The sequence below is a fragment of the Salvelinus sp. IW2-2015 genome, linkage group LG28 (assembly GCF_002910315.2).
Source record: "Salvelinus sp. IW2-2015 linkage group LG28, ASM291031v2, whole genome shotgun sequence".
NCBI classification, from domain to species: domain Eukaryota; kingdom Metazoa; phylum Chordata; class Actinopteri; order Salmoniformes; family Salmonidae; genus Salvelinus; species Salvelinus sp. IW2-2015.
In genome coordinates, this window is record NC_036868.1 from 8,383,522 (window position 1) to 8,394,704 (window position 11,183).

The window sequence follows — 11,183 nt, forward strand, 5'->3', positions numbered from 1 at the left end:
ATGTTAATTGTCTAACAATAGAGCATTTGATATATCCCTAAGGGCACTGCAGTATTGTGTGCTGCCATACACCGGGGATGTGTAATACGTTCCAATATGCTAAAACTTGAACATAGTTACATTTCACAACTGTCGACAACAGCTATCAATAGTTGTTTACATGGTAGTTAGGTATTATCGCCCAAACCTAGTACTGTGTTTAATGTATAGGCCTGATTTTTGCTTTGCAGTCCAAGATAAAGATTTAGTTTCTTCTGGACAACAGGCATGCTAAATCACTATTCTCAGCGGAATGTCTAGCAAGGGAGAAAGGTTGAGTAAAAGTAAAACAAATAAAACATTGCTAAAAGAGATGTCCTTATATAGTGTAGTTGGTTCACATTTGATTTGGCCTGTGTGTTATAATCACTTCAGATGGCGACAGACGTTCAATTTGACCATTGAACATTACAGTGCATCATGATTCATAGGAGATTTCACTCCTGGGAGAAAGTATAAGGTTATGTTGTAGGTTTTAATACCTCACATGTCTTCAAAAAATTGGTAGGGTCTTCTCGCAGGAAGTATGGCAAACCTCGGCGCACAGCCTCTCTCTTCCCATCGATTGGAACTCAATCACCGTACCCAAACTGGCCGCGCACGTGCTCCATCGTGCGCAAATAGATTTTGGCCCCCCACACCAAACGTGATCATGACACGCAGATTGAAGTATCAAAACAAACTCTGAACCAGTTATATTAATTTGGGGACAGGTCAAAAATAATTAAACATCTATGACAATTTAGCTAGCTAGCTTGCTGTTGCTAGCTAATTTTTCCTGGGATATAAACGTTGAGTTGTTATTTTACCTGAAATGCACAGGGTCCTCTACTCCGACAATTAATCCACACATAAATGGTCAACTGAATCGTTTCTAGTCATCTCTCCTCCTTACAGACTTTTTCTTCTTTGAACTTTATATGGCGATTGGCATCTAACTTTCATAGTTACCACAACGACCCGACCATGAATCAGTTTATTCATCACAAAACTATTTGATGTTGGCAGTTATTTTAATGATTATTTCATTGGCAAAGTTGGCAAAGTTGGCAAACTTAGACAGGAAATGCCCACGACAAACAGTGAGCAATTATATTAATGTATAAAAAAACTAAGAAAGAAAGAAAAGCAGTGCAAGTTTGAATTTGTAAAATTAGTGTGGTAGAGGTGGAAAAATTATTGTTAATGATCAATAATGACAAACCTCCTGGCATTGACAACTTAGATGGAAAGCTACTGAGGATGGTGGCTGACTCTATAGTCCCTCCTATCTGTCATATTTTTATAGAGGAAAGTCTTTGTCCTCAGGCCTGGAGGGAAGCCAAAGTAATTCCGCTACCCAAGAGTGGTAAAGCGGCCTTTACTGGTTCTAACAGCAGACCTATAAGCTTGCTGCCAGCTCTTAACAAACTGTTGGACAAAATAGTGTTTGACCAAATACAATGCTATTTCTCTGTAAACAAATTAATAACAGACTTTCAGCATGTTTATAGAGAAAGGCACTCAACATGTACTGCACTGACACAAATGACGTATGATTGGTTGAAAGAAATTGATAATAAGAAGATTGTGGGAGCTGTACTGTTAGATTTCAGTGCAGCCTTTGATATTATAGACAATAACCTGTTGTTGAAAAAACTAAAGTGCTATGGCTTTTCAACCTCTGCCATATTGTGGATTCAGAACTATCTATCTAATAGAACTCAAGGGTTTTCTTTAATGGAAGCGTCTCTAATGTCAAACATGTAAAGTGTGGTGTACCGCAGGGCAGCTCTCTAGGCCCTCTACTCTTTTCTTTTTTTACCAATGACCTGCCACTGGCATTAAACAAAGCATGTGTGTCCATGTATGCTGATGATTCAATCATATACGCATCAGCAACCACAGCTAATGAAGTCACTGAAAAGCTTAACAAAGAGTTAAGGGTCTGTTTTGGAATGGGTGGCCAGTAATAAACTGTTCCAGAACATCTCTAAAACTAAGAGGATTTTATTTGGTACAAATCATTCCTTAAGTGCTAGACCTCAGCTGAATCTGGTAATGAATGGTGTTTCTGTAGAACAAATTGCGGAGGCTAAATTACTTGGCGTTACCTTAGATTGTAAACTGTCATGGTCAAAACATATAGATGCAATGGTTGCAAAGATGGGGAGAGGTCTAGCTGTAATAAAGAGATGCTCTGCTTTTTTGACACCACACTCCAAAAAGCAAGTTCTGCAGGCTCTAGTTTTGTCTAATCTTGATTAATGTCCAGTCGTGTGGTCCAGTGCTGCAAGGAAATACCTAGTTAAGCTGTAGCTGGACCAGAACAGCGGCACGTTTTTCTCTTAATTGTAATCAGAGGGCTAATATTAATACTATGCATGACAGTCTCTCTTGGCTAAGAGTTGAGGAGAGACTGACTGCATCACATTTTTTATAAGAAACATTAATGTGTTGAAAATCCCAAATGGTTTGCATAGCCAACTTACACACAGCTCTGACACACACACTTATCCCACCAGACATGCCACAAGGGGTCTTTTCATAGTCCCCAAATGCCGAACAAATTCAATAAAATGTACAGTATAATATAGAGCCCATATTGCATGGAACTTCCTTCCATCTCATATTTCTCAAATAAACAGCAAACCTGGTTTCAAAAAACAGATGAAGCAACACCTCGCGGCACAACTCCTCTCCCCTATTTGACCTATATAGTTTGTGTGTATGCATTGATATGTAGGCTACGTGTGCCTTTTTAAAATGTATGTAGTTCTGTCCTTGAGCTGTTCTTGTCTAATGATTTTCTGTATTATGTCATTTTGTATTATGTTTCATGTTTTGTGTTGACCCCAGGAAGAGTAGCTGCTGCTTTTGCAACAGCTAATGGGGATCCTAATAAAATACCAAATACCAAGCAAAATATCCAATTACATTGCTACAAAAYGAAAAAAAACACCTGTTAAAAAACCCTATAAGTATTTAATGTAGGAAAGTGATTCAAATTATATGCTGCCACTTTCAGACCAAAGGGTTACCATGGTAATGGAGTTACAGAACTTATACTGATTTGGGGGAATATATCTTGATTTTGCAGTTTAAACTGAAACTAACACTGAAAAACCCGGAAGCATGTGATTAAAGTATACATATCTAGGAAACATGAAAACTAGTTAAGTCTCATTTGGGATCATTTAAAATGTATCGATGACAGCCTGTGACTGCCACTGCGCTTATTGTTAAAAAAAAGTTAAGGGATTCAGAGTCAACCTATGAAACTAAATGACAGAAATACTTTGAAAACAACAATGGTTTATAGCCATAATTGACTTCAGAAAATGTGACTTATAGAGATTTAGGTTTTTTACACCCAGCTTAAGAGCACTACAGATAAAAGGAATACATTTTTGAAAAGCGTATGTAGTTCCTTGTGTCCTCTAATCACCTTAATCTCAAAATGCACAAAGGTCTGAAGGGAGACAAGCTCTTGATACAAGCTCTCAATACTAATTAGAAGCATGGCTAGCAAACATCTTTCATTTGTACTATTATGCAGGTTATCAAACTATTTCCATGTACAATTCCGACCACATGTGTCATCTAGAGCCATGGTAACTAAATGCACTTTAACCACATGTCCTAACGATCCTAACTCAACACTATGCTAGCTAACACCATGCTAGATAGCGGGATGCTAGCTAACAGCATATTAGAGAAATTTTACTACAGTACATGTAGCAGAATTAAGTAATCCAATTTAAACTTATAGTAAAATACTATTTGCTAAACGTAGCCAAATATCTGTTTTTCTTAATTTAACCAAATTACCATTTTAACATGGAGTGTGTGCGTTGCTAACCAGCTAACGTACGCTAGCAATTAACATAGTGCTAATGTCCTTACTATTCTTGTGCTGAAAAGTTATCTTTATTTTTATAAAGGGCACTTGTTAACTTAACCCAAAAATATTTATACTGTGTAGGTTACCAAATAGGTAAATAATATTCTAGTGGTTGTATTGTTTTAAAGGAGATACTCACCAAGCTACTCACTCCAGCTTGGGAAGCTGTTGAATGCAGTATAGGCGTTGTCGAAGCACGGTCTTGATCAAGCCACTTCCTGAAATGCGCCGCCGCCTATAAATTACCACTGAGTTCAAAAACAAATTGTGCTAGTACGACAAGGCTTAATTAACCCTTGTGTAGTCTTAACATTCTGTATTCTCCCCTTGTCCTAAGGGTAAAAAATGACCGGCCTTCGCTAAACCCTCAAATAAAGCAGCTTCATTGAATTTTAAACCCCAAATCTATTTTGCATGAAGAAACAACCTGCCATTCATCACAAACTTTGTGAATATCTGGATTCTCCCTCTTCACAATGCAGAAAGACTGCATTTAATCAGTGGACACTACTCATTTTTATCTCAACACACCTGTCATAATTGTTTTCTTTATTAAAGTAGAGGTTTATTATTATTATTGCTATAAGTACTGCATAGGTATAAACATAAATGTTCTAGCAAAATATAGCCCTTGTATAGCCTAAGAAAGTAGCAGAAATGTACAGAAAGTAGTTTTGAATGCATTTTATTGAAGGGAAACAATAACAGTCCTGAACTTTTTTGGCAACATACTGACATATTCTTATATACTGTACAATGAGGAATTCATCTACAAAACATCAGTCTTCTCCCATTTTTTAACCATTGCCCCATCCACAAGGTGTATAAACAATAACAATAAATAAGAATGAAATAAGATAATAGATACAAAACAAAGAACATAAATCAATGAACTCTAATTAGCACATGTAGGACAGTATGCAAGTGTGTGTGCATGGACTTTGCAGATCTATTTCTCACATGTCTATTTCTCACATTTGTTTTACAGTCCCTCTTTGGGGGGCAGAATTGGCATATCCATAGCCTGCCCCAGCTGCAGCCTCAGGCGGATCAGGACAAGATTCAGCCCCCTGAACAGCTTTCACAAGCGCTGCAGAGGCTGCTGTGCGGGGGAGGCGCTCCCTTCTTTGAATGTGTGGGGCTACAAGTGCCTTTCCCAGATGCTCCAGGAACACCCTCCTCTTGTTCCGCTTATCAAGCATCCAGGTAGGGTTGATCTTGTTCCATATCACGAAGGCATTGTATGAGGACACATCAATGATGTTATGGAAGATGACCAGGGGCCCCTTCTTCACCTCTTATGAACTCAGCCAGCAGCTCCTGAAGATCTTGTTCTTCACCTGGCCAGTCATCCTCCTGCAGCTGTAAGTTCCAATCACCCTGTCCAGGTTGTCCATGCCTCCTTTGTTGTGGTTGTAGTCCAGGATGATGACTGGCTTCCTGTCCTCACAATCACTGATCTCTGCCGATTTGTGCAGTGTGCTTAGGAAGATCACATTCTTGTTCCTCTTTGGGAGGTAAGAAACTAGAGTGGTGGTGGGGGTTAAGGCAAACTTTGATGAGAAGGCCTCTCTCGCCCTTGTTGCGAGGAGTGCAGGGGGGAGCTCAGGCTTGTTCTTTCTATCTGTGCCAACCATGGTGATCTTCCTCTTCCGGAGCTGCTGGCTGAGTTCATAAGAGGTGAAGAAATTGTCACACGTGACATTGTGTCCCCTCAGTCCATCTGTCACATCAAGCACAACCCGCATCCCCTGGTTCTTCTCCGGGCCTCCACTGGTCGGCTTCCCTGTGTAGACTTGCATCTTCCAAGCATAGCTGGATTGTGCRTCACAGGCCACCCATATCTTGATGCCACACTTTGCTGGCTCGCTGGGCATATACTGCCGGAAAGGACAGCGACCTTTTGACAAAAGAGATTACTCTCAGTAATTAGTATCAGTGTCACAGAATACAATTACATAAATCAATGACATTACAGCAATACATAATAAAATGAACAGTGAAAATCACTTACATTACAGATATGAAAATAAAAATGTACCTCTGAATGGAACCAGTTGCTCATCCACTGTTACTTCAGGCCCAGGGTTGTAGAGGTATGGCAGAGGCTCCACCCACTTCTCCCAGACCTCTCTAAAGGCCGCCAGTTTGTCTCTCACACGTCTTGCAGGTCTTGACTCAACATTATCACATCGTAACATTCTTCAGAAAGTGTGAAAGACTTTGTGGCATCGTGGCATGGAAAATTGCCCTTCCACTCTCCGCATCCTAGAGACTACATGTAGCCTCGCCTCAGGACCTATACACAACCGCTAAGATTAGCAGCCCTATGTAGGCACGCAGGTCAATCTCATCCATCCTTTTCAAGTTGTCTCCTTTATTTACGGAAACCCTCCAAATTTGTCATCTCCAGGATGTTTTCTTCAATGGCTGGTGTGATGAACATGTAGAATGTTGAGGCGATGTCCTGGGCATGGGCAACTGCATGTCTTTTGGGCCCTGGGGTCATCCTTATGACATTTTGTGCTGCCATCCTGCCCTGGTTGTCATACGGTGACAAGGACCATGTTATTTTGCTGTTCTTTGACAAAAATGTCTCTCTTTCAGCTTGGGGTTTTCTTCTTCATCTGAAGATGATGCATAGTGCTCTGGGTTGTATTCTTCCCCATCTTCTTCTTCAGATACATTCTCCTCATCTAAATGATTGTTCTCTTGTTCCTCCTGGACATCTGGAAAAATCTGATCTACGACCTGTTGGGCACTGAAGCACCTTTATAGCCTCTGACTGCATTGTCCATTAGAAAACAATGCTTTCAAGAAATGTTTATTTTGTCTGAAATTGTGTTTATTTTGTCTGAAATTTTGTGCATTTTGTCTGTGAACTTGAGTCGTATGGGGTCATGGAGGGGAGATGCTGCACATGCACAAGAAAGTTTTAGTTTTGTCTCAGTTCAATTAGTATCACACATAATCTAAATTCCGCATTGTGTGTGAGTGTGTGTGTGTGTGCGTGTGCGTGTGCGTGTGTCTTTGTGGTTTTTGTGGTGTGTCAATTATTTTATAACTGCCAGGTCAAAAATGACCCTAAGACAATCTTTGTTCCCTGGTGGTGTACAGCTTTCATGGAAATAAGAACAAAGGCGATGTTTCACTTTTTCTAATGTTAGGGTCACTCTAGGAGAAGTCATAACATTTCAAGTTGAAAGAAAATCATTTAGGGGGTTTTCTCTGCTGTTAAACATAGTCATTTTTGACCCTTAAGTGTCACGTCCGTTGTTGGAATGAGACCAAGGTGCAGCGTGGTAGGCGTACATTTTTCCTTTTTATTAAATGACACCAAAAAAACAACAAAATACAAAACGAATGTAAAGCTACATGCAGTGCAGAAAAGCAACTACACACAAACAAGATCCCACAAACTAAAGGTGGAAAAAAGGCTGCTGTATGATCCCCAATCAGAGACAACGATAGACAGCTGCCTCTGATTGGGAACCATACCCGGCCAACAAAGAAATAGAAAAACTAGAATGCCCACCCAAATCTCACCCTGACCTAACCAAATAGAGAAATAAAAAGGCTCTAAGGTCAGGGCGTGACATTAAGACAACACAAGGGTTAAGTAAATAAAAAATATGTTTGATTCTAAACATTATACACTTTTGTTTAATAATTAATTGATTACTAAAACTGATTCTACTTGATTTTGTAAGTTAAGACAATGTTATCGCTTGTAGTTATTATAACTTGCCATTTTTCGTAAACACAACTAGAATCTTGTTTTAGTTTATTTGTTATTAGTTCTGAGTTGAACGTTGACTGAGCAAATTGTTCTTTGCTAACTGAACTTCATTTTTTATTTTTACAGTTTTTATTGAGTTGAAGTCAACTTAACTTAACGATTTGTCAAATCAACACATTTTGCACATTTTGTTGACTTGAATAGATTAAATAAGTTATTTTGACTTGATGAAAGTCTGGTTCATCCCTGGGAGCAATTTCCAAACGCCTGAAGGTACCACGCACATCTGTACAAACAATAGTTCGCAAGTATAAACACCCTGGGACCACGCAGCCATCATACCGCTCAGGAAGGAGAAGCGTTCTGTTTCCTAGAGATGTACGTACTTTGGTGCGAAAAGTGCAAATCAATCCCAGAACAACAGCAAAGGACCTTGTGAAGATGCTGGAGGACACAGGAACAAAAGTATCTATATCCACAGTAAAACAAGTCCTATATCAACATAACTTGAAGGGGCGCTCAGCAATGAAGAAGCCACTGGCATAAAAAAGCCAGACTACGGTTTGCAACTGCACATGGGGACAAAGATCGTACTTTTTGGAGAAATGTTCTCTGGTCTGATGAAACAAAAACAGAACTGTTTCTCCATAATGACCATTGTTATGTTAGGAGGAAAAATGGGGAGGCTTGCAAGCCGAAGAACATTTGTGGGCAGAACTGAAAAAGCGTGTGCGATCAAGGAGTCCTACAAACCTGATTCCGTTGCACCAGCTCTGTCAGGAGGAATGGGCCAAAATTCACCCAACTTATTGTGGGAAGCTTGTGGAAGGCTACCCAAAATGTTTGACCCAAGTTAAACAATTTAAAGGCAATGCTACCAAATACTAATTGAGTGTATTTAAACTTCTGACCCACTGGGAATGTGATTAAAGAAATAAAAGCTGAAATAAATCATTCTCTCTACTATTATTCTGACATTTCACATTCATAAAATAGAGTGGTGATCCTAACTGACCTAAGACAGGGAATTTTTACTAGGATTAAATGTCAGGAATTGTGAAAAACTGAGTTTAAATGTATTTGGCTAAGGTGTATGTAAACTTCCAACTTCAACTGTACATGACACTTCTAGGAACCAAGAGAAATCATCCCACTCTCGTCTCAAAGCACAATAAAGCTTACCCTCCTTTAGAGGGAGAGATGTCTCTGACGTGGACAATGGAGCAGAAACTCATTTGCCTTACATACACGGGGCTCTTATTTGTCACTCTGTGGCAGTCTGGTACGGTTTTCACAGTATACCCCCAGGTTTGTGTTGTGCTTTTCTGTCTGAGGGGAGCAAAAACACATTTCTTTGAGAAGCTCTTTGTATTTTCCAGTGTCTTGTACTCCTGATGACGATCTCACAAAGTAACACTGATGCCACTTCATTTAGCAATTTGAAGGTTGCTTTACTGATGCGCGATTGTATTGCGTTAAAATATTTCCTTTTTCCTCCTCTTTAGTAGAGAGAACTTTTTATATTTTTGGTTCACAGCTATATTTTTTCCTGCGTGTTGCCGGGTGTCATACAGAGGCCAGATATTTCAAGTAAAGAGAGATGGTTTCTGAAGGAGTGCTCAAGAGAGATGCCTGTGTAATTCCACCAGGCAGATGAATAGGATCTCTCAGTCTGCAGTGCTGTCAATCCAATAGCTTTGAAGTGTGCATACTTCACAAGAAAAAGGAGGAAAAAATGGATGAGGGTGGGGGAGATGGGGATAGGGAGGAGGAGAAAGTTGATGTCTGTATTCTACATGAGAACATGATGCGGCTTTTCCTTAAACTTTTCAACACCACTATACTGTATTTATGTGAAACATGGTCTCAGAGAATTTCGTATTATTATGTACATACATCCGAACTACCCACATTTCGTATGATATGTATACATTTGTGGATGTCCATGACCCATTTCGTATGATATGTGATGAATTACAATTCGTATTATATGTTACGAATTTGCAAAACGTATGATATGTTACGAATTCTAGGTGGCTAACGTTAGCTAGGCTAGGGGTTAGGGTTAAGGTGAGGGTTAGAGTTAGGGGAAGTGTTAGCTAAAAGGGTTAAGATTAGGGGGAGGGGAAGGGTTAGCAAACATGCTAAGTAGTGGCAAAGTAGCTAAAAAGTAGTAAGAGGTTGAAAAATGGCTAATTAGTCAAAATGCTAGAGTTGTCCACGATGAGATTCAAACTCGCAACCTTTGTGTTGCTAGACGTTCGTGTTATACGCCTACCTATCCACCCCGACCAACCACCCTACTTTTGTTTTTGCCTTAAGTTACCATCTGTCTTAGGTAACCATACCAAATGTAACATATCAAACTAATTTAAGTGTTCCAGATTTACCTTTAGTATGTTACGTCTAGTCTATGAGAGCAGGCTGTTATTGCTCTAATGAGTGCAACTGCAGTGCTGTGAGAAGAAGAAAAATGGTTCAAATGTTTCCATTGGTCTGTCACTGTGAAATTGCTGCAGAAGCAAAAAGTTGTTATTTTAATTTGCATTGGTAGATATTCAGATGGTTGTTTTGGCCAACTCGTTGTAAGAGTGGATGCTGGAAGGAACATGAATTACTTACTGCACTGAAGGATGTGGACTTAAAGATTACACTCCCCTTCACCTCTTATGCACTCATGGTTTATGGCCTGCAGTTTATTAACAATGCCTAGTGGAACTACTGGAAAGTGAAGATGACAGATACTTCTAGCCAACCTCTGTGCATTTGAATATAATGCTTTAAAGCTGCAATGTGTAACTTTTTGGGCGACCGACCAAATTCACATAGAAATGTTAGTTATAGATTTGTCATTCTCATTGAAAGCAAGTCTAAGAATCGGTAGATCTGCTATATGTGTGCTATTTCTATGCCTCCCATTCTTTAAGATTTTTTTTGCGTCTTTTAGTTTTGGTTTTGTACACCAGCTTCAAATAGCTGAAAATACAATATTTTTGGTTATGGGAAATACTGTATATTTCACAGCGGTTTAGAGGGTACAATGTTTCTCTACACTATACTTGCTTGTTTTGTCACAAACTGAAATCAGGTAAACTATTCAAATTTTTGCAACCAAGAAATGGCAAAGTGATTTCTGCATAGTGCATCTTTAAGCTTTTACCAAAGGAAGTACACTCTACTCAGTAGAAGACAAATGATGATGCAGAACCGACTCAAATTACCCTCCAAAAAAACAACGCCTTTATGCAACGGATGAATAAATAGACAATTAAAACTACTTTTTTTTTTCAAGACAGTTTGCAAGTGATGAAGACCCTGTATAGAGTACAACGTTTGCAGCGCATGCTGGGTCTAATTGTCAAGATTTAAAACAACCTCATAATTTACAAGACATCCAGTTTTTATATGTCCAAACACACAGAGAAGGAATTTGTGATTAAGTACATAACATACACTACCGTTCAAAGGTTTGGGGTCACTTAGAGATGTCCTTGTTTTTGAAAGAAAAGCAAATGTTTTGTC

At 39.3% G+C, this 11,183-nt stretch overlaps 1 protein-coding gene across 1 annotated transcript; it reads right to left on the reverse strand.

The window, feature by feature from the left end:
- Positions 1-5,220: 5,220 nt before the first annotated feature.
- Positions 5,221-6,012, reverse strand: LOC139023198 (piggyBac transposable element-derived protein 4-like; the record flags this gene model as incomplete). Its single annotated transcript, XM_070435742.1, has 3 exons — positions 5,221-5,532; positions 5,626-5,822; positions 5,964-6,012. Coding segments are annotated over 3 exons (558 nt in total), but the record flags the coding sequence as incomplete, so codon positions are not given.
- Positions 6,013-11,183: the final 5,171 nt, after the last annotated feature.